Source organism: Aquarana catesbeiana, linkage group LG11 (genome assembly GCF_042186555.1).
Source record: "Aquarana catesbeiana isolate 2022-GZ linkage group LG11, ASM4218655v1, whole genome shotgun sequence".
Taxonomy (NCBI): Eukaryota; Metazoa; Chordata; class Amphibia; order Anura; family Ranidae; genus Aquarana; species Aquarana catesbeiana.
The window spans coordinates 218,508,397-218,533,272 of NC_133334.1; the positions used below are offsets into that span (position 1 = coordinate 218,508,397).

The 24,876-nt window shown below is 42.3% G+C and overlaps 1 protein-coding gene across 1 annotated transcript in view; it reads left to right on the forward strand.

The window, feature by feature from the left end:
• Positions 1-24,876, forward strand: part of NXF1 (nuclear RNA export factor 1) — a gene marked incomplete in the record, with an annotated part of 77,592 nt that overhangs the window by 28,185 nt on the left and 24,531 nt on the right. The window contains 8 exon segments of the mRNA XM_073605320.1: positions 5,847-5,930; positions 6,045-6,149; positions 6,303-6,386; positions 12,508-12,577; positions 12,663-12,751; positions 13,014-13,121; positions 21,440-21,549; positions 24,563-24,599. Coding sequence (XP_073461421.1) covers positions 5,847-5,930; positions 6,045-6,149; positions 6,303-6,386; positions 12,508-12,577; positions 12,663-12,751; positions 13,014-13,121; positions 21,440-21,549; positions 24,563-24,599 — 687 coding nt within the window.

A 24,876-nucleotide genomic window follows, 5' to 3' on the forward strand; every position in this document is an offset into this window, starting at 1 on the left:
CTCCAGCGAGCTGCTGAGATGGCTGCTCCCCGCCCCTCTACAGCTGAGCGCTCCAATGAGGGTGGAGGAGCAGAGCAGGTGAGATGCTGACTGACAGGCAGCATCTCTCCGCTCAGGGAGGTGTAAAAACCGAGCATGAATATGCATAAAAAAAACTTCCCATACTTCTCTGTTTAAATGTATGTTAAAGTCGCAGCAAGTGTAAACAAGCCCTGAGAGTGCCATCCGCCTTTTAGACAGCACTAGCATAGGTTCAAATTGGTTTAGGAAATTTTATGTGGTCTTTGAGGTAATCTGTAACAGGTTAGAAGTTTTAAATACCTCTCCTGAAGTTAACTGGCCAAACAATTTGTGGGTAATAGTGAACTATATTTATTTAGTTTCCTACTACCCTAATTATAAATTGTTGGCCTCTGCTAAGTAAAAAGTGATAATATGGCAAGGAATCTCTCCAGACTGACATTTGTTTAAAGAGTTGGTGAGCGATTATATTTGGTTATGGCAAGAAAAGGTTCTGACAGCTGTTATCAGGGCCATGGGCCTTTAGAAGAGAGGCCGGGATGGAATAATTTTGAGAGGGGCTGAATGGTATGTCGCTGAAGACAGACTGAGGCAAGATTGTCCAGAAGAACACCAATGCAGGAAGTAGCCCTGTGTATGAGGGAAGTGTGGATTTCCCAGAATAGGGAGGACAAAATAAAGCTTTGGCTGATTATGTGGGAGAAGCCATTCTTCAGGTATTTTGATTGCCCACAGATACCTGCAGCAGCCTCCAAAATTAGACTGTGTCATATGCAAAGCTTGAGCCATACAGACGCACAAGCGTTAGGTATTTTCTGAAACTCGGGTCCTAAAAGATGGGGGCATTTCTGACTGTAATTCGTGCCTCAGGCATGGGGAGAAAAACTACCTCTTGTAGGATCTACCATCACACCTGTTAGGCATATTTTGGTGCAAAACCAGGCATCTTAACACCCAGGAATATTTTATTCCTTGCATCCTGGCCTTCCTACAGACTAGCCTAGACCAGTATTTGACTGTTGGTCAGTTACTGCCTTCTTTATTCTATTGCAGAAAGCTTTGGCTTTAAACTCATTTTTCAAGACATTAGTACACGGAGTTGCTCATATGTACCCCTGGGAACTTAATCTGGTGCTTTGGGATCTTCAAAGACTTCCCATTGAACCGATTAAGAATATCCTACTGGTGATTTTACCATTAAGATGGCTTTTTTCTTTTCTTTTTTTTTGTAGCTATTCCCTCCATCAAACGTGTCTCCAAGTTTGCAATCCTTTCTTGTAAGGAACCTTTTCTTATCATAACAAAACCATTATTACAATACACTTCAGTTTGTCATATAGATACCAATCACAAGCAAATAGCCACATGATGTAATAACCAGAGAAGAATGAATATGCATAGCATTGTATTTGCAATGCGCATCGCCAAATGGTGAAGCATTAGTAACCCGGGCAGGTATATCAACAACCAAACTTTCCCACAGTTTTTCTACAATGTTAAACACCCCTCAAACAATCATTACCCTTGAGTACCAAGTTCTTTGGGACTAAGTTCCGGTGTATCAAGCCAGGGGGCCCATAGTTTGTCAGATTCACCAGGCCTCCCCCTGTGTTGATATTTGTACTGTTCAAGGATAAGGGTATTACCCATGTGTTGAATCCAGGATTTAACAGTCGGAGGAGTGGCAGATTTCCATCCCATAAGTATTTTTTTCCTAGCCCTAGAAAAGGCTGTCCTCGTCATCGCCTTTGGAATTGCCTCCTCCAAAACGCCTAGGAGGCAACATGGATCAAGAGGAACCAGGAATACCTGGTTAAGTATGGCCAGGACCCCCCTTCAGTATCTATGGAGCTTGGGGCATCGCTAGAGGAGATGTATCGGGTCACCTGGCACTATTTTACATTTACCACACAACGGGTCCGGTAGTTTGCCCAGTCTATGAAGTTTTACAGGCATATAATACGCTCTCAGCTGTATATGTGTGTGTGTGTGTATGTGTGTATATATATATATATATATATATATATATATATATATATATATATATATATAGTTGGGATAGGTTCTGCGATACATTTAGTGAACAGGTATTAACAGAATGAAGGGCTTCCTCCCATTGATCACCCGAAACTGGGCCTAAGTCCCCCTCCCACATAGCCATTGCTTTCATGGGATGATCCTCTAAAAATGATACAGATAGAAGCATAAGATAGCATTGGGAGATTATTCCCTTTGTTTCTGTGGCATTTTGAAGCAAATGAAAAATAGGGGTGGATGATTGTACCCATTCCACTGGATTACCCTGCGCTCTAACCGAGTGTTGTAGTTGCAGGTAATAGAACAGCATGTTGGAGGGCAATGCAAACTTGCTTTGCAGGCCTCGGAAAGAAAGCAGTCTCCCATTATGGAAAACGTGGGAGAGGCAGGTTATTCCTAGAGATTGCCATCTGGGTCCCTGTTGAAGTTTGGCCAGTTCCTCATACCATTTATTCTCCCAAATCGGGCTGTATATTGTGTACCCCTTTACTTACTGCAATTCTTGGCTTTTTTTCCACACCTTTTGAAGAAGTGCATAAGCGGGCATTTGTTTATTGGGTCTTTGGAGCAGCTGATCCTCCAGGCCCTCTGGAATGGACTCTGCCTAAAAGCATGAGTCTAGCCAACAATCCGGCAGGATTGGAAGACATGGCTCCAATCAAATGCTGCAGTTGTGCAGCCAGATAGTATAGCCAAGGGTTGGGGAGTGCTAGACCACCCCCATCCTTGGGATACTGCAGCTGTTCCAATTTGATCCTGGGAGGACAAGTATTCCAGAGCAGCAATCTAAATAAAGAGTTGACCACTCGGGAATATCTTTAGTGAAATAACCACAAGTGTGTTATGGAACACATGCAAAAACTGGGGCATAAGAATCATCTTGATGAGGTTGGTTTTTCCTGCCAAGAATATTTTAAGTTTGTTCCATATGTTTATCTTATCCCTGAAACGGGTTAATAAGGGGTAAATGTTTAGGCTATAGTAATTAGTAAGCTTGGGGGATATTTGATAGTCCAAGTACCTAAAGGAGTTCCCCTTTGGGATAGGACAGCGAAGCACTGTCCGCGGCCCAAGTGCTTCATTCAAAAGCATGCGGATTCATCCAATGCGGATTTGGACCAATTGATGGTAAGGCCTGAATATTGGCCAATGTCCAAGATGATTGACATAACCCCAGATAATGAATTGTCCACGTTCCCCAAGAAAAGGAGCATATCTTCAGCGTAGAGCATGATTTCTCATGCAGTTCGACATATATCTAAATCCCATAACTTGTGGGCAATCACGCACCTGGGCAGCGAGGGGCTCAATGGCAAGAGCATAGGTGACATGGGGCAGCCCTGCCTAGTCCCCCTACCCAGTGCAAAGACAGGGGACATGCGTATGGCAGCTTGTGGAGAGCTATACAGTAAATGTGTCCATGCGATAAACCTGGGACCGAATCCATATTTGGACAACACAGCCCAGAGATACCTCCAGCTGACACTGTTAAATGCCTTATTAGTGTCAAGAGACAACAGTGCCCTATGTCCGGTATTATCTGCTTGGGTCGGCATGTTCAGAAAAAGTCTTCTAAGGTTATTGGCAGTAGACTTGCGTGGCATAAAGCCTGCCTGATCTGGGTGGACAATATATAGGACGATCCTGTTAACCCTGAAGGCCAGTAGTTTTGCTAATATTTTTACGTCACTTTGCAGTAATGGGATGGGTCTGTACGAGCTCAGATCCACCAAATCCTTTCCTGGCTTAAGCAACAGTATAACATTTGCCCTAGACATTGTTGCGGGTAACTGTCTCATTTTCAAGGAGGCGTTAAACACTACCAGTAGTTTTAGGTAGGATAGCTTCCCCATATTGGGTATAGACCTCCGTGGGGATCCCATCATCCCCCGGTGCCTTACAGGTAGAGAAAGAGCCTCTTTCAGCTCGTCCAATGTGAACGGCGCTTCTAGTTCTAAGCGGGCCTGTCTGGTCAGAACCGGTAGGGATATAGATTGTAGTGCCTCATCAGAGTAGTCATCACAGGGACTGTATAGGTCTGTAAAAGGAGGCCAGTTCAATGATGATTAACTCAGGGTCGTTCACTAGCCGCCAGGTGGAGCACCTTTTCTTATCTTGCATAGAGACAGGGGGTGGTCCTGAGACCCAGACCCTCTTCACTTCAGTATAAGGATAATATCCTTTCCCCATGTCCTGCCTTGATGCAAGCCAAGGAGATTTCACTCCACTGCTTGGATGTAGTCAGAGCAGTTAGGGTTACTTAGCTACATCATCTTTCCTCAGAAAAACAGTTCTCCTTTGTTCTCCCTGAAGGTCCCAAGAAGGGACATCTTGCTTCCTCTTTCACCATTGGTAGGTGGCCCAGCAGCTCATTTCTAGAGCTTATGCTCTCAAGGCAAGTGTTCCTCCTTTTCCTATCAGGGCCAATTCCATCAGCTCTGTCTGTGTTCTTGGGCTTTTCAGCCTCCTGAAGTGAGCTTTAGCAACCAGGTGCTTCAAGTTGTCATTTGATTATCTTTAGGTCTGTTGACCCTAGCTTTCTGTTGGCCTGTTTGCTATGTTGATACCTTCATTGATTGCTTTGGACGTTCCATGGTCTATAACTAGCGCTGTACTGTACAATTTAAGATAATTATCATTTTGGCTTGCCTGTAAATTCCATATCTCAGGGTACAGTACAGGACACCAGTCTCTTCTGTCTGTCCTCTGTAGCTACTTATTGTTTGCTACAAAACTGAAGTCCCAAAAGGCTAGTGGGGTTATATGAGGGCGCACTGGGGGCATTTCCAGAAAAGCTTTTGTCAGTGTCCATTCACCTGAATGTAGTGGCATATAACCCATGTCTGCAAGTTCTGTACTGTACTCCAAGATATAGAATTTACAGGTTGGTTATAATTCACTTTTGTTTCCTGTCCATTTAGGGCCTCAAGTCCCACTCGTTTGTTTACTCGTAAACGGAGGCATGCTGTTTAGTAGGAGTACACCCTGGGCTAGTATTTCATTTTTGTTTTGTTTGCCAGTGTCCTATACTTCCATAGGTGGCAATATAACCTGAAGGTTTTAAGACATCTTGTGTCCCTTATTGGACTATGAAAAAGATTTTACAGTGGGGAAAGGTAGTAACCCTTGTCAGATGTGTATTTCCATTTCTGCACTGGGGAGGTTCACCCTTTTGTTTTTCCTGGTTACCACTGCTACCAGGGCCTGGTGATAAAACATGTAACATTTTAGTTGTCCAGAAACAGGAATAATGGGGAAATCCTAAAATAGGAACACTCCCCCCCCCCCCCCCCCCCCCCCAGTGACAACCGGCTAAGGCAAGGGTAGGCAACCTCGACCCTCCAGCTGTGGTGAAACTATAAATCCCATCATGCCTCCGCCTCTAGTAGTCATGGCTTTGATTGTCAGGGTCTTGCAATGTCTCATGAGACTTGTAGTTTCCCCACAGCTAGAGGGCCGAGGTTGCCTACCCCTGGGCTAAGATGTCTTCCTTTTAATGTAGAAAGCTCTCCTCTCACTTCTGTTTTAACATTTTTAACCTTTCCCTACTCTATCCACAATTAATAAAAAATGCTTTGGCTTTATAGATGGATGAGATGGTTATAATCAACCCTTTTTTTCTTTAAGGTGTACAAGTAAGTTGAGTAATTTTAAAGACTTTGGAAGTGGACCAGATGGGTGTGCCTTTGGAGTCCACTCAGTTCTCGAAGTGCTTTAGTTATGTTGGTTTGGCCATAAATCAGTTTACATCAATGTTTGTTCTTCTTCTGTTTCTTGTCTTTGAACAGATTCCATATGGTAAAAAATATGAGAAGGATTGGTTGATAGGCCTTTTGCAAAGTGGCTGTTCACTCCCTTTTTCTCCTATAGGGGTGAGTTAAATTGAGGACACTACCTAAGCATTTCTTTCTTTTGTAAGCTTATTCCACTTTTATGGTATTTTTTCTCTTTTAAAATCCCTATTTATAATGTGTTTTCATACATAGTACCATATTGACCATTCTCGGGCCCACTTCTATGTGGAAGATGCAGCTGTTGCAAAAGCTCTGAAACAGATCTCAAGGACTTTTACTGACAGAGAGAACTTCAAGGTATGCAACTCTTAGCTAAACTGATTTAATCCCTGCTGGTTATGACAGCCCATGTTATGTTTGTTACATACTTTGCACCAGTTTCCATATATTTTGGAAGAAACTAGGAATATCTGTAATATCTGTGTTTGCCTTTTACTGTCTGCTCTTCAGATTACTATAATTACACAACCAACTCCGCCGCCTGCTCATTCAAAAGAAATGCAAATGACTGAAGAGGAAATCGCACATTTTAAGGTATTTATAGTAGACTATAATGGTTTTGGTTAATGCTTTTATTATATTAAGTGGTATAAATACAATGTTTTGTGTGAAAATGCTGAGTTTGATACCCATTACCTGGAGGAAGTAAATGTGAAATATAAGGAAAATATCCTATTAGCCTCGTTTTTACCACTTCAGCCCCGGAAGGATTTACCCACTTCCTGACCAAGCAATTTTTTGCGATACGGCACTGCGTCGTTTTAACTGACAATTGCATGGACATGCGACACTATACTCAAATAAAATGTCCTTTTTCCCCCACAAATAGAACTTTCTTTTGGTGGTATTTGATCACCTCTGCGGTTTTTATTTTTTGCACTATAAACAAACAGTGACTTTTGTTTTTTTTTTTTTTTTTTTTGTTTTTTTTTTTTTTATAACCACTCCACCCCCGGAAGATTTGGCTGCTGAATTACCGGGCCATTTTTTGCGATTCGGCACTACGTTGCTTTAACTGAACCTTGATAGGCAAGGTGCAACCAGTTTCTTAGCTGTGACATTGCCATTTCACGTTTTTGATCTGTTATGTAGCAATTAACCACTTCAGCCCCAGAAAATTTGTCTGCTCAATAACTAGGCCATTTTTTGCGATACGTCACTACGTCGCTTTAACTGACAATTGCACGGTCGTGCAAACCTGCATCCAAACAAAATTGACGTCCTTTTTTTCCCACAAATAGAGCTTTCTTTTAGTGGTATTTGATCGCCTCTGCGGTTTTTATTTTTTGAGCTATAAGCAAAAAGACAATTTTGAAAAAAAAACACAATATTTTGTACTTTTTGCTATAATAAATATGCCCTTTTTTTTTTTTCTCAGTTTAGGCCGATATATATTCTACATATTTTTGGTAAAAAAAATCGCAATAAGCGTAGATTGATTGGTTTGCGCAAAAGTTATAGCGTCTACAAAATAGGGGATAGATTTATAGTAATTATTATTATTATTATTATTTTCTTCTTTTTTTTTTACCAGTAATGGTGGTGATCTTCGATATTTTTATCAGGACTGCGACATTATGGCGGACACTTTTGACACATTTTTTGGGACCATTGGCATTTATACAGCGATCAGTGCTATAAAAATGCACTGATTACTGTAAAAATGTCACTGGCAGGGAAGGGGTTAATACTAGGGGGCGATCAAGGGGTTAACTGTGTTCCCTGTGTGTGTTTCTAAGTGTAGGGGGAGGGGACTGACCGAGAGGAAATTACAGATCGTGGTTCCTAGCTATTAGGCACACTCGATCTGTCACTCCTCACAGAACAGGGATGTGTGTGTTTACACACACACATCCCTGTTTTGCCTCTCGTGCCCGGGGACGCTCGTTGCCAGTGGTCAGTATAATGCCGGCTGGTCAGCAAGGGGTTAAAAACCTTTTATTTTTTGCTAAAAAAACAAATTTCAGTTTAGGCCGATATGTATTCTGCTACATATAAAAAATCGCAATAAGCGTATATTGATTGATTTGCACAAAAGTTATCGCGTCTACAAAATGGGTGATGGATTTATGGCTTTTTTATAATTTTATTTTCATTTTTTTTGTACTAGTAATGGCGGCGATCAGTGATTTTTAGAGGGACTGCGGCAGACAGATCGGACACTTAACTGACATTTTTGACACTTTTGGGAACCAGTGACATTATTACAGTAATCGTTGCTAATAATATGCACTGTTGTACTAATGACACTGGCAGGGAAGGGGTTAACATCATGGGCAATCAAGGGGTTAACTTTGTTCCCTCACTGTGTGCTCTAACAGTATGGGGGAGGGGCTCATTGGGACAACACACAGATCCATCTTCCTGCAAAGCAAAAAGACAGGATCTGTGTGATCTCCCCTGTCAGAACGGACATTTGCCTTGTTTACAGAGACAGATCCCCGTTCTGTCACTGCGGGGAACAATCGCGGGTGGCTGGCAGACATCGACCCGCTGATTGGCTCCCCCCGCTGGCCAATGGGAGCGCGCGCCCACAAAAGCGAGTTCCCGAGCCGATGTACAGCTACAGCGATTCGCGGGATCGTGCCACCTTGCCGCAGGATATGACGGCGGCTGGTTGGCAAGCGGTTAAAGGTGTTTTGGAGGGCAGAGGCAGCATTGACCTGGTTGCTGTGTAAAGGCTTGTCACACACATGTTGATTATGAAGAAGAAAGCAATGCTTGTTTATGCATCTATAGCATTTATGGCGTGTTTTTGAAGCATTGAATAAAATGGCGGTCATTGCAATGCTTTCTGTCACACCATATTTGCGCAGCTGCCTTACAAGTGCACTTTTTTGAATTAAAAAAAAATAAGACCGTAAAGTTAGCCCAATTTTTTTTTTTTTTTTATATTGTGAAAGATGTTACACTGAGTAAATTGATACCAAACATGTCACGCTTCAAAATTGCACCCGCTTGTGGAATGGCAACATATTTTTACCCTTAGAAATCCCCATAGGCGACGTTTAAAAATTTCTACAGGTTACCAGTTTTGGGTTGGAGGAGGTCTAGGGCTAGAATTATTGCTCTCGCTCTGATTGCGGCGATACCTCACATGTGTGGTTTGAACAGTGTTTTCATATACGGGCGCTACTCACGTAGGTGTACACTTCTGCGCGTGAGCTTGGCGGGACTGGGTGCTTTCAAAAAAAGTTTTCTTATTTATTTTACTTTTTATTTTGACACTATCCTTTTTAAAAAAAAAAATAAAAATTTGGGTCACTTTTATTTCTATTAAAAGGAATGTAAACATCCCTTGTAATAGAAAAAAAAGCATGACCGGACCTCTTAAATGAGATCTGTAGTCAAAAAGACCTCAGATCTCATATTTACACCTAAAATGCAATGATAAAAAAAAAAAATTCTCCTTTTTTTAAGAGCATTGGGCGGAAGTGACGTTTGACGTCACTTCCAGCAGTCAATGCTATGGAACCGAGCGGGGTCATCTTCCCCTCACTCGGCAGCCAGCCAAGCAGGAGAGAGGACCAGATTATCTCCGCTGCTACCGATGGCTCCGGTAAGGGCGCTCTCCCGCCCCCGATTAAAAGTGATCTTGCGGCAAATCAGCCGCAGAGACCACTTTTATTTGAAAGGGGACCGCCGGCTGAAGACGAGGATACCGGGGTTATGGCAGCTAGCTGCTGCCATAATAACGATATCCCTCTTAAAAGTGCCGACCTATATCGTTGCGAGCCGGTCCAGGAGTGGTTAAAGGGGTAGTGATGTAGAGGAATTTATTTGCTTTGAGGCGTGGCTAGGTTGTGGTGTGATACCAGACCTTTCTGAGAATTCTATGCAAGGTGGTTTTGTATACTTTGATCTCTTTGACAGTTGGCCTGGTCCAGCTCAGGATGATCATGGAAAGAATGGCCCAGCAGAAAAAAGGAGGCGTTGCACTGGTATTGGCATTGCTGGCACTGACACTGCTGGCAATAATGCTCAATGCCGCACTGTCAGGATTGCTGGCTGGCTTGATACTTTTGCCTGTTCAAAAAAGCAAATGGTGTTACCATACAGCTGATCTGTACAAACCGGAAGTGCCTGAAGCAGCTCTGTCCTAGTTCTTTATTATTTCCCAGGGCATTCTGGGATACAGAAACCTCCACTGGCCAGCCAACACTTGAAAAATGTTTCAATAAAGTGATTTTAAACGATCACCGTGTGAAACAACCCATTCAGGCCAAAATAGAAATGAAAGGCAAAACATTTTTGTATAGATATGAGAGAGACATTATACTTTTTTCCCCCCCTTTTTTTTTCTTTTTAAAGTGATCACATTCCCTCTGTTCTCAGCTGTATAAGAGCTGGGGGGAGGGGAAGCAGCCGCACACAGTTTCCCAGTGAATGGCTGTGCAGCGGGGGCGTGTCAGGACAAGTCTGATCATTGGAGGAGAGCAGACTGCGTTCCCAGCATAGCTAGAGAACTGACCACGGTGTGCTCTCCTGCTTAGTGTGGTCAGTTTTTAATAGGTAATCAAGGGGACTAGCAAGAACACAGGGATTTCACAAAAAAGGAAGCAATACAAAAAGAACAGGATACTTGCTCATACAATTACACGGTACAGCCAGCACATATCAGTCATATAAAGTGCTGGGGTATCAAACACTTTAACATGCCGTAAAATGCTATAGGTGCAGTTAAGATGTGGTTGCAATATGTTACCAGTGACATGAATGGGGGCAGCTGATAAAAATCAAGCAGCATGTCCTCTTAATGAGGCATTGATGCTTAACACAACATAATGCTACCATTTCTGTGTTTACTGGCCATTGTCATTTTCATGGCAGGCATTCAAGGGCGGTTATAAGGCTTTAAAAACACTGAATAAATTCTGCTTAATCACAGAGTATTGACACACATGTGAACAAGCCATAAGTGAAAGGTGAGATTGCTGGGGAAAAATGTACTGTGTGTAGGGTGGATAGGTTACTGGGGAAGAATATACTGTGAGCAGGGATGCGCACTGAGGTGGACCAGAGGAGGCAACACTGTGAATAGTAGGGGAGAACTAGCTGTGGAGGGAGGTGCTGTAATCGGGGGTGAGGGGGTTGGATGGGGATATGCTTTAACCACTTCTGGACCAAGCCTATTTCTGACACTTGTTTACAAGTTAATATCAGTATTTTTTGCTAGAAATTTACTTGGAACCCCCAAACATTATATATCTTTTTTAGCAAAGACCCTAGAGAATAACATGGCGGTTGTTGCAATATTTTATCTCACACTGTATTTGCACAGCAGTCTTTCAAACATGTTTTGTTTTTTTTGTTTTTTTTTTTTAATTTGTGGAAAAAATACACTTTTTTTTAATAAAAAATTGTTTATTGAACACTGTCCTTGTAAACATCCCTTGTGACAGTAATGGGCAGTTACAGGTGCTTTTTATGGAGGGATCAGGGGTCTAAAACCCCAAATCCCTCCTTTGCACTTCAAAGTATTCAAAACGCCAAAATCTGCGTTTTGGAATACTGTTTTTTTTTTTTTTATTATTATTATTTTTTTAAATTGGTGCTATTGGCAACCGAGTAAACTGGAAGTTACGTCCTCTCCGTGTGTGTTTTTGCATAGGAGACGCGATCGAAGCCATTTCGGGCTTCATTTTGGGACTCCAAACAGCCAGCAGACGTGCCGGATGGTCGCTCCAGTCTCCCGGTGGGACAAGAGAACAGGGGGGCAGGGTGAATGTATGTCCCTTCCCGCTCCTTATAACAGCCGAGCGGCTCATTAGCCGTAACAGTTGCTATCATAAAATAGCCGACTGCAACTGCGGGCATCACCCCGGTATAACCACTTACAGGGATGTGATTTTGTGTGAAGTGGTTAACCAAGTGTAAAAGTGGGGATGGATGCACTGCGACCTGGGGGAGGGGGTGGCCAGGGTTATACACTGTGACAGGGAGCTGGTAATGATCTTGAAAAGTGGACAGTTTCCGCTGAAACCTCTGTACATGTGGCTGTATTGTCAGTGTTTTTTTCCTGGCAGCTTCCCTTAACTACCATAGGACATGGATAAAACAAACTTTCTTAAAGAGGAGTTCCACCCAGGGGGTCCATTAAAAAAAAAAAAAAAATTAGAAGTCAGCAGCTACAAATACTGCAGCTGCAGACTTTTAATTGGACACTTACCTGTCCCTGGGTCCAGCGATGCGGGGGATCGAAGCCCCGCTCTTCCCCCCTTCCGCTCGTCGCGCCGGCATTTCAACTGTGGGCGCCGGGCTGTGGCTTCACAGCCTGGCACCCACTGCGCATGCGCGAGCGGCGCCGCACGCCGTGATTGGCCGCTCAATCACCTGGGACCTGTAATGGGTCCCAGATGATTGACAGGAGGGAGGGAGCAGAGCCGAGCCCTTCCTGTGCCGAGTGGGAAGTGATGTCACCAGCCCAGGCAAAGGAAGAGGCAGACTATGAGGCACCACCTAGCAACAGGCATTTAGAGGTAAGTAACAAAAAAAAAAAATATATCTAAATGTGTTTGTTTTTTTTTTAGAATTTTTCAGGTATTTTTGTTTTTTTGGGTGGAACCCCACTTTAAGTTTAGTTTACCTCTTCCTTTGATATCCCTGTTTAATTGACTTTGCCTCTTAGGAACAATGTTTTTGTGTTTACCAACAGTGCTGTATGCAGAAGCGATATGATGGAGCCCAGCAAGCCCTAGACATGAGTTCATTGCGTTCTGATCCAGGTACACATTCTGTATTTTACATGCATTGTTCTAATAGGCTGTACCCCGGTAAAATGTTTCACTGATACTGCTTGTGTCTCTTTAGATCTGGTGGCAAACAAAGTAGACCTCATTCTAAACAGGAAGTCCTGTATGCAGAGCATGCTGCAGATTATTGAAGAGAATGTGCCCGAGGTGGGTTTTCTCACTTGTTTTATAAAAGATGATAAAGTAAGGTTTGAACCAAGTCTTGCTGCCCAACCGTTGATACCTTAAGGATCTGTACTAATAGTTGGTGTTTATGTAGATTAAAAAAATAAAGGTTCTTGAATCCTACTGTTTGTGAAGATTATTTAGCGTTCTTTTTGCATAAAAGTGCACTTTAGCTTTAAAAGCCATCTCCTGTTCATGTGTGCTGTACCCATTTGCATTATCACTTTTTTCCCTCATCCTTCAGCTTTTATCTTTGGATCTCAGTAACAACAAACTCTACAGACTGGATCACATGTCAGAAATTCACTTAAAAGCCCCCAATCTGAAGATCCTGAACCTTTCTCGTAATGTGGTGAGTCTTTTTTTTTTTTATTGAGCTTCCATTACCCTACTCAATCTTCATACTTGTTTCTGTCTTACTCCTGACATTTTTATGTAAAACAGGGTTTTTATTTTTGTTTTACAAGCTGTACAATTGTTCGTTTTTTTTTTTTTTTTTTTTTTTTTTTTTAATGAGTTTATTGAGGGACAGTTTGATGAATTAGGCAACCTAGGTTTCACTGCCCCCAACAGAAGAAATGAACACTAGGCACATATAAAACCTGAGGCCAACCCTCTACAGGCTTTAACCTTACTCACCCCACACATTGCCAGTTTTAGCGAGCTGTCCAAAGCGCAAAATGGCATATGGGGGGGGGGAGCTGTCTCCATCAATGGTCTTTGGGAAAAGGATTTTATGTTGAGCTTAAAATTCCTATTTCCTCTACTGGTCATTTTAGAGACACCATTTGATGAAAATTAAGCAACCTAGGGACATCCAAAAGTAGTCCAACCTGAGGGATGGGTACACCCGGTCAACATAGATGAATCAGCCCAGCAAGAAAAAGAAAAGGGTAATAAATAGACAGAACCTTTTGAATTAAACTAGCATCTGTTGATGCATAATCATTAAACTAGTAAAATTCAGAAAATGCATGAGCTAAAGACCAGGTTGCAGCCTTACAAATTAGTAACACCAAATGGTGCTGTCTACAGGACAATGCTGATATCTCAAACGTTTCTGGCCAAAGGATGACCACAAAGAAAGCTACCTTACAAGATAGCAGTGTAAAAGACATGTTCCAAATAGGTCTAAAAGGGTATCTTTACAACACTGACTGTACAAAATTTAAATCTCAAGGCTTGAATAGATGCCTAACAGAGGAAGTAAGAAGGGCAACCCCATGAATAAAGTGTGAATCGGTAAGATATCAAGTCAGAGAATACTGAAAAAGAACAGATAGGGCAGACAAATGACCTTTGAAGGTATTAAAGTGGAGGTCCAACCACAGCTGCAAAACCCTTTCTGCATATGGTTAGGGACAACCCAGATTTTTTTGTGCCCTCGTTTGGACAATACGCTGTCCACAAAAATTGCAACATTTGCTAATGACCTTTTATTCTTTGTAACCAACCCCCTGGTATCCATCCCAAACCTGCTGGTGGAATTGAAGTACGGGGCACCATCCTTTTTCACTATTAACTACCAGAAATCAGAGGCGCTAAACGTCTCCATGCCGGACTCTCTAGGTACGCTACTCTGGGCAGATTTCTCTTTCAAATGGGCAGGGACCTCCATCAAATAACTTCTGGGCATTATTTTGCCAAGTAGGACGGGGGACGTTTTCTCCCTCATTTTTTCACCCCTTTTGACGGCCATCAAAAAAGACCCCCACAGTCTTGGCTGCAGGGTATGTTCTCCTAGTTCGGATGTTGTAGCATAGTAAAAATGAACATCATGCCTCGGTTGCTATACCATCTTCAGGCCCTCCCTGTCCAGATCCAGAGTTCTTTTCTTAGGGCGGTGAACCGAGCCTTCGTCACCTTCCTTTGGGCCAGAAAACCCCCACAGCTTGCCCAGTCGATCTTACGATTGCCAGAACTGTTAGGCAGAATGGCCCTGCCAGACGTTAATTTTTATCACATGGCCTGTCACCTGACACGAATCTTAAACTGGTGTTGCCATGATGCGATTAAACAGTGGGTTCGAGTGGAACGGCTCTTGACTGGAGCTCAGCTGGATTCGGTGCCTTGGTGCCAGACGAGTCTGCCAAGCCGGGTCCTAGACCACCCCACCGTGGGAGAGACGTGGAAGATCGCTCAAAAAGCATTCCATGATTTTTCAGTTTCGCTCACCCCAGTTGTTGGGAATCCAGCCTTCAGTCCAGGACTCGGCGACCCCAGATTCCAGGAGCTCAAAGGGATCGAAAGATCTCAGCTCCATCATTTCATCCTCAGCGGACATTGGATGTCCAGGAAAAGCGTCATGGAGGACCCGTCCTTGGCGGGTCTGTCCTTCTGGCAAAAACTCCAGCTAGCTCACTTCATAGGGTTGCTAGCCCTCCCAGCACCCTTCAGAAGGACCCTGACTACCTTCGAGCAATTATGCCTGGAACAGTTCCCCGTGCGCCATACAGTTTCGGTGACTTATCAATTGCTCATATCCCCTCCCTAGGAGTTCAGACCCCCCTATATTTCCAAGTGGGAGCAAGATCTGGGACTTCAATTCACTTCTCAAGTAAAACTTCTGTGTGTGCTAACCACCAGGAGGAAGTGTTTAAGGTGCTGACTCGGTTCTACAATACACCAGAGAGTATCCATAAGATGTTCCCTCAGAGCTTTGATTTGTGCTGGAGATGTGGGGAGGAACCTGGTTCTCTCCTCCACGTCTCCTGGTCCCCTATTGGACCGAGGTCCACCGCATTGTCCAGAAGTTCACTGATCGGGAGTTGCCTTTGAGCCCCGCGTTCTTCCTCCTACCATGAGATTCCGAGCAAGATCTATAGGAGATCCATCCTACCTCTCCTGCTCACATCGGCGAAAAGTTGCATCCCCTTGTTTTGGAAACGGACACAGCCGCTGGGGGTGGCCGTCTGGTTGAAAAGAGTAGCCAAAATCAATGAAATGGAAGACTTGGTGGCCACAGATAGGGGCCTCAGAGAGAAGTTCCTCAAGAAATTGTTTTATTGGCACAAGTTCGCTTACTCGGAGGAGCATGCAGAGCTGATGACCTAACTCCACTGGGAGTGGAGGCACGTGAGATGGCTCCCCGGACATTGATGGAGGGATTGGAGGATGGTCCCCTCCCCCCTCCTTTCTCTTCCCACCCCCTTCTTTATCCTTTTCTTCTCTGGCTTTTATTTGCTGTTTGGCCCTAGGGTCATATTGACCTCTTTTCATCTGGAATAATTTGGTGTAAACCGTCAAAATTGTGCGGGATGCGGATACCTCCTTTACCCCAAAGCCCAATGTCTAGTCCCCGAATATATGTTTATATTACCTGCTTTATAGCGAAGTTTGTACATGTGGTCTAGCTTGTGGAGGTGAATTACAGTATTTACAATGTTGCTGATGCAGTGTATCACTGTATGCCTTAACTAAATAAAGAATTTGCAAAAAAAAAATAATCGGACACTTACCTGTCCTGGAGTCCAGCGATGTCAGCACCACAGCTGATGTTTCCATCAGCTGTCAGGTGCATGCCGCCTCCATTGCGAGTAAGTGAACCTGGCAGTGTAGCCTTTCAGGTTCACGACGGGAACCCTACTGCGCATGCGTGAGGCTCCGCTCCTTTCGCCTACTGGCCCGGCGAGGGGGGGGGGGGAGCCCCAGCCGTGACGTCAATACCCGTGGCTGAGGCTCCCGGAAGTGGGGAAAGCATACCCTTATGCCCCGTACACACGGTCGGACTTTGTTCGGACATTCCGACAACAAAATCCATGGATTTTTTCCGACGGATGTTGGCTCAAACTTGTCTTGCATACACACGGTCACACAAAGTTGTCGGAAAATCCGATCGTTCTAAACGCGGTGACGTAAAACACATACGTCGGGACTATAAATGGGGCAGTGGCCAATAGCTTTCATCTCTTAATTTATTCTGAGCATGCGTGGCACTTTGTGCGTCGGATTTGTGTACACACGATCGGAATTTCCGACAACGGATTTTGTTGTCGGAAAATTTTATAGCAAGCTCTCAAACTTTGTGTGTCGGAAAATCCAATGGAAAATGTGTGATGGAGCCTACACACGGTCGGAATTTCCGACAACAAGGTCCTATCACACATTTTCCATCGGAAAATCCGACCGTGTGTACGGGGCATTAGAGTCCATGGAACATAGTAAAACAGACTAATAAGGTCAGTGTGCTTTCCAGAGCTAATCTGGAGCTGTGAGAATGACTGACTGGAATGTCTTTTTCCTCAGTCCTTGTAATTAGACAAAGTAGCAGCTTTAGAGGAGGAAAAGGGTAGACCAGGGTATGCTGATCCCCTTGTCCCACCAGTGCATTTGGTACGTCTTGCTTCCTGGAGATAAATAAGTTCAGCTTCTTGGTGAGCTAAGAAGCTAGCAAATCCAGTGTTCTCCAGCACTGACTTATGTTCTTGAACACCTCTAGATGATGAGACTATTTCCTAGGTCCAGAAATTGTCTGCGAGGAAAATCCTCCTGCCAGTTCTCTGTTCTGGGAATGTGCACTGCAGATCGTTGTAACATGATACTCCACCTAAGACCTGGCGGGAAAGACTGTATATATATATATACACACACACACACACACACACACACACACACACACACACACCCCTTGCTGCACCAACAATCCTGGTATTTACTGTTAATTAATGTAAGACATTGCAGTGACATTGTCTGATTGAATTTGGACTGAATGACTGGTCAGAAGGTGGGTTCTAATAAACAACTACCAACCAGTGAGTTGCTTATAGCTTCAGGATGTTAACTAGAAGCATTGATTCCTCCTGATGCCAACAACCCTGAACAGAGGGCCTGAGAATTCTACCCTCAACCCCCGAACTGGCGTCCTTATGATTTTCTTCCATTGTTATGGGGGGGGGAAACATTTCACCTCCAATAACATGGGGTCAGAAGGCCACCTGACATTGACCTCTTTAGTTTGAGTGTAACTCTTATCCAGAGAGACTGTATTTGTCCCACGCTGTGAGATTTTTTGTTTCAGGGTTCATGTGTACAGTTGAGCAACTGGAACTACCTTGAAGGTGTATACTCACAGTCCTAGCATTTGCACGAAGTTGCAGGGGTAGGCTGACGTTGGAATTGAAGTTGCTGAACCTGACTCTGCAGTGTTGCAACTTTTCCTGGGGCTGGAAGATGTTGTTGGCCTTAAGGGTATCCAGGAGAAGGCACAAGTAATTTTAAGCGTTGTGACATATAAAGACTTCTCAATATTCAGGAGCCACCCAAGGTTCTCTAAGGTCCTAATTGTGATTGACACATTAGGGTTCAATGGGAGCACCCAGTGACAGAAAAACCTCTGAAACTTAGAAGACCCAGAATTTGTGCAAAGGCCTTTTGTAAACACACATAGCCACAGACACAAAGCCAAAGGGTAGAGATCACAAACTGATAGTGGCTGTCTCCAACAGCAAAGCTAAGAAATCCTTGATGACCAGGAAAGATAGGATTTTGTAAATGCGCATACCTAGTGTAAATAGAAAAAGAACCAAATGGCTAACGTTGCGCTCAAAAACAATATGTGAAAAAGAAAAAATTGAAATAAATCAACTAAATAAAGCTGCCAGCACCAAAACTCAAATCTGTTGAAAACATAGGGTGGGTGCAGAGCTAATAACACTGTGAGGAAAAACACAAAAATTTGAAGTTTGTGTCAAATATTCAGAAATGGTGAAAAACCTGAGTTAATGAAAAAGGAAAACTAAAGCAGAGGCCCTATATAAAATATAATATGATATTACATAAATAGTAAACCTAATTGGACAATATAAACTCTATATATGGCAAATGACATGTACAAGTACCAAATATTATATTAGTCCAAAAAGTATAAATGGTGAAGTCCACAAATATAGTTCAAATGAATGAAAACAAGAATTTGTGAAACATCACATAAATTTGACAGTGAAATAACACATTCAGAAAATGGTGAAAGGAATATATAAAATTATAAAAGCTTAACCAAAGTCCCAATTGTAATAGACAGTGATTCAGAAGACATCCATGTGGGTATGAAGATATATTGTAGGCGTGAAGCTGTAAAGAAAGGCCCTTCCTCCAAACACCCAAAGTGAGTATGTAGTCTCCTTAACCGCAAAAATGACCACAACAGCGGTCTCACCAAGCACAGGGCATTCGGTCTCCCAAAAACCTAATAATGGATGTCCCCAACTCCTGGATCTTTATCACTCGAAGACATAAACAAAATTGCACCCATAGCGCAGTATTTAAAAGAATAATTTATTGAACTCAAATAAATTGCACTTACGACATGGAGCTGATAAACATGCGGTGTGTCAATATATAATATGGTGGCTTCTCCTCGGGCTTCCTCTGCCTGCTGCTTGCTAAACCATCTTGCAGCGGCCCCTAGTTAAGATGGCGCCGCGCTACTATTTAAATGACGCACGTGGTCACAAATTCACAAATCCCCCAACGACGTCCTATTGTGATGAAACGCGTAGGGTGGGCCTGTGATACTGACATCATCACGTTTTGTCTCTACGGAGATTGATGGTTTAGCAGGCAGAGGAAGCCCGAGGAGACGCCGCCATATTATATATTGACACACCGCACGTTTATGAGCTCCATGTCGTAAGTGCAATTTATTTGAGTTCAATAAATTATTCTTTTAAATACTGCGCTATGGGCGCAATTTTTGTTTATGTCTTCGAGTGATAAAGATCCAGGAGTTGGGGACATCCATTATTAGGTTTTTGGGAGACCGAATTCCCTGTGCTTGGTGAGACCGCTGTTGTGGTCATTTTTGCCGGGTATGGAGACTACATACTCACTTTGGGTGTACAAGTCTGTTTGGCGGAAGGGCCTTTCTTCACAGCTTCACGCCTACAATATATCTTCATACCCACATGGATGTCTTCTGAATCACTGAATATTACAATTGGGACTTTGGTTAAGCTTTTATAATTTTATATATTCCTTTCACCATTTTCTGATTGTGTTATTTTACTGTAAATTTATGTGATGTTTCACGAATTCTTGTTTTCGTTCATTTAAACTATGTTTGTGGACTTCACCATTTATACTTTTTAAACTATCTAATATAATATTTGTTACTTGTACATGACATTTGCCATATATAGAGTTTATATTGTCCAATTAGGTTCACTATTTATGTAATATATTATATTTTATATAGGGACTCTGCTTTAGTTTTACTTTTTCATTAACTCAGGTTCTTCACCATTTCTGAATATTTGACACAAACTTCAAATTTTAGTGTAAATAGAAGCCAAGAAGTTTTAACAGTGAAGGAGGGCAATAAATGAGTAGATTCAATTTGAAACCTTGTATGTACTACGCATTGAGAGCCTTGAAGTCAAAGATGGGATGAATGCTTTCTTTGCATTTTGAAACTGTAAATGAGTTTCAATAAGACACCGAAACCTTCTGTATGGAAAAAAATAAGCTGGAGTTCTAATATAGGTATAAATAGGGAAGCTGGAGTTTACAGGCCACACAACAAGACCAATGTAATCACTACATAATTACCCATACAAAGAAGTATACAAAACTGTGCTTTTACAGAGACATATGACTTCTGGAAACCGGTCTTTTGTTTTAAATTTTTTTTAAAGGGTGGTTACATGCATATGCAAAAAATATTTTCTTAGCAAGACTATCTAAAAGCAATCCTATGTGGATAAAATCTCAGTTCTGCTAGCTAAGCTAAATACAATCTGAACTGTTTTCAAGCCGCAGCAGTCTCATAAAGTGAGTAACTGCTTCCATGCAAGGATTATAGAGTGGTAATGACTATAAGTCTGCTTCTGATAGGTTGTTTCTCTACAAAACAATTGCTAGAATTTCTCTGTGCAGACAAAACTGATGCCTGACCTCTAAAGCTGGCCATAGATGGATTGAAATTCATCTGCTTAAGCAGGGAGACTGTATTCACACTGGTGCGCTGTGTGAGATCGCATGTGATTTGCACTGCAAATCATATGGGATGTCTGTGCGATGCGATTTCAGCCAGATAGTATAGCTGAATTTGCATTGCAAAGACCAGACTCGCACAGGACCCTTTTTTGGATGGCATCAGAATCGGATCGCAAGGGTGTTAACACCCATGTGATCCGATTCCTGTCTGAACTGTCAGTTTGCACTGCGATACGCGATCTGAAATGGGGGTGTCATTAACATCGTATTGACACTCCCAGCTGTACGCATATGGCAGTGTGAACTGCCTTGCGAGTCAGGTGCGTTGCAGAAACCCGCAGTGGATCTCGCATCGCACCTATGTCAACTGGGGGGGAATAACCAGATGTTTTGTGAGTCGCGTGTGGACATCCCTTTTTTGACAAAAGTTGATTGTTAGATCAACTTCTGTCTGAAGGGAGTGTTGGCGATCTTTTGTCAATCTGCAGCTGCTAATCAGTGTATTCTGACAGTGGAGAGTCCCACTGTCAAAATACTGACAGTCACCGCTCACTGAAGACCAAGAACTGAGAGTTCCAAGACAGAGAACGGAGCGGGCAGATGCTGTATCCACATACAGGTGAGTATGTGTTTTTTTGTTTTTTTTTTATCCCATACTTCTTTTAAATGATGTTTTAGCACAGATGAATATAATGTACCGTTGTAATAATTGTATACCTACTGTTCATTTTTGTGTAGCTAAGAACGGATAAGGATCTGGATAGGATTAAAGGTCTGAAGCTCGAAATGCTGTGGTTAGATGGAAACCCACTCTGCGACAGTTTCCGAGAACAGAGTCTATATATCAGGTCAGTCTGTTAGTTTCTTACCTTTGACACAATATGTGTCTGAAAGAGGTTTTCCTTAAGCCTTGACTATTACCCGAGCTGCCTGGCTTTTCCTTGTTCAGGGTTGGTTTTCTTAATACATTAAAGCAGCCTTTGAAACTGATTTCCAAATGTTTCTTCAATAAAAACTTGAATCTTGAGCTCCACAGAAGTGAATTGGGGGTTACAGCTGTGAGTTTTACACTCAACTGGCGAGCGTTATGGGATAAGAGCAACTCATTTGTGTTTTTCAACTTGTCGGTGAGTTTGGAGTCCATGTACATAATGTTATCCAATGTTTTTTTTTTTTCCCTATTGTGGCTCTTCCCATTGAGCCATTTATAAATTGTTTGGCAAAAAGATTTTAATTTAGTAGAGATTATTCACCATGCATATAAAAATGTAAATGGTAAAAGTACATTTCTAATAAATCCCTTTCCTAAAAACAGCTACTTTATTTTACCCTATCTCAGAAATGGGGATTGCATGTCCCAAGAAGCAAAAACAATTTAGCCAAATATTTGGGGCATTTCTACAGGTCTATGAACAGAAGGTTGACATACTGTAATCTATAAAAAGTGTTGGGGTAATGTAAAAAAGGTGACTGAGAAAATATATGGGGTAAAAGAACAAGAAGAGATGGGCAGAAATTAGGTATTAGTCTCAGTATTTCACTGGATAGCAGTAATTAATTTTACTTCTGTACTATGTAAAATGTAATGGTATTTAACATACCAAAACTGTTGTCTTTTAACCCGATAGTAATGTCGCATTTTAGTATAATTTTATATACTCATTTGTCTTTTGGTTTATTGCACCTTACTAAATTACCTGACCCATAAGTTAGTGTCTTTTTGTTTTTTTTTAACGTTTTGGGCGGGACATTCTCATGTGACTTTCACTCTAACACTAGTGTTGCATACACTTATGCATTAAATACATAACCTGTAGAGGCCTGGCTCTGATATTGTCTGCAGTTATGTTAGGCATTCTGCAGTGTGACATAGCCTGCACTTCTCCTTTTTGAAGCAGAGTGTTGTCTGGTGAGATCCATGCAGGGAAAACTTACTGGAAAATATAATTTCAGTGCTATTTTTGCACCACATCCTGTAGCCTGTTCTACAGAACTGGTGTTTTTATTTTGATAGGATTCCCACCCTGCCTTGTAGCTTCAGCTATAATTTTATAGCAATGTTTATAAAATCACATGTGGCATGTACAGTTAAAAGGGCTTCGGCTCCATCTCCTTCTTTGTATTGCATTAATTTTTTGTTTTTGTTTTTTCTGGCACACAAGCAACACTAGTGTCTACCAAATAAGCTATTTCACTTGATTTTTTTCCATTTCCCCTTTGCTGCACATCTCACCATTTTATTTCCACATTCATCTTTGCTTTTTTCCCACCCTCTTCATGTGGTACAGTCCTTTCAAGTCCACAGGTTAACCATTACCCATTGTTCTATCTCACATCTTCTCCTTGGGCTTCAGGTTCAATAACCTGCCTTTTGTTATACCTCCTTTTATCTCAGCCAGAAATAAGATTATCATATTTAAAACTCTTGTCTCTGTGAAAGCCCCTTCATTCAACCCTCATGAACTCACTAATGCCTCCTTTCAATGTGGTTGTCTGGTCTATGACGGGTAAGATTCCCCATGCGGGAGCAACCTAAGGCAGACCTGCTAACAGCCACGAGAAGATCACTGAAGGAGGTTGGATGCTGCATTACGCCCAAAGAATGCACCTTTACCCTTTGTCAGTCTCACAAATGACTTGTACCCTCCTTGCCAGGGAGGTGGGCTTGGCATTCCACAAATCGTCAAGGATAAGGAAAAAAAACAAAACAAAAACAAAACACCAGCAGTTGTGCCTTGTGCACAGTCGATGGGGCTCCCTCGGATAGGAGTTGCTGTAAAAAGGGGTGACTCTGCACATAACCCCAACTGTGCTTGGAGGGGTGATCCTGCACATAACCCCAGCTGTGCTTTGAGATAGGAGGGCCTAACGTGGAGAAGATGGAGACTGGAATAACTGGAGGTTGTAAAAATCTCATTTTCCTGTGTTGACAGAGGCTATGCTTGTGCTTCTCACTATACACCATTCCTCTTTTTACCACAGCCTAAAGTCTTCCCTCTCTGCCATTCATTTAAATCACTCATTACCCATCCATACCACAAATATCTTTCCATTGTCTCTCTAGTATCCTTTACTTATTACCATCTTTCCAACCTATTACATTTGTAAAGAAGTTCCCCAAATCATGTATATGTATTGCATTCAGTAAACATTTGCTGATTAGACATGGTTTATTTTAATCATTGGGAAATTTCTGTATTAGAGGTTTCTGCCTCTAGAGCTGAAAATGCCACTGTATTCTACATTTATTCCAATTTATGTATGCAGATATATGCCACACAATTTTTTTTTTATCTCTAAACCATATCTGCAGCACTTAATTAACCATTTGATTTTCAAATTTTGTACCAGTCCCTAGTAATGTTACTGCATGGTTCTCATTACATGACCCAGCTGTGGAGAAATGTTGCATACATGTTCATCTCGATAAAAGTATTGGAGGGAAATATAAATCCATTGACACTGGTTGATGTAACTGGTGTAAATAAGCATTTACCTTTTATGACTGCTGTCTTTACGTTCCCCATGATGTTGTGACAACCTTTTATTCAGCTCTGTGGAGTTAGGGTATTTGCTGGAAGATGGGTAGAGGCAGTATAGAAGCACAGATTTAATATTGTATAGGAAGTCTTTATTCATCAGTGTCCTTCATCAGCAAAGTCCTGGCAGACTGCGGGGCTGCACTTCTCTCTTCTCACAACAGAGATCAGTGTGGGTCTCCCCTCTACTAGGGTATGGTATGATAGAGGTTTGGTCATGGTGCTCAAAGTGTGGGTTGGGGGTCTTTGTGTGCTGCTACTAACCTTTTCTATTTGTTTCTTTGGCTGTCAACGTCCGGATTTTACCTGCTCTGGTTGACAGTGCTATGAGGGAACGCTTTCCAAAACTACTGCGACTGGTGAGACACTAATTATTTGTTTGATGTTTTGTTATAGGTTTTCCATGACAGAATATCATCTTATCTTAATAGTATAGTGCAGAGCACAGGGTTTATATTCATAGACCCTGGGTTAAAGGCTGGTACCTTCAGGTAATTGGACACTTCCAAAACTTTGAGGACACAATGTTCAGATTTGAACAATATGCAGCCCTTGGTTTAGTAATTAGAGCTGAGGGGGTTGTACAAGGTCTGGGTCTAGCTTGCTTGCTATACTAAGGCAGCCTATTAGCTGAGG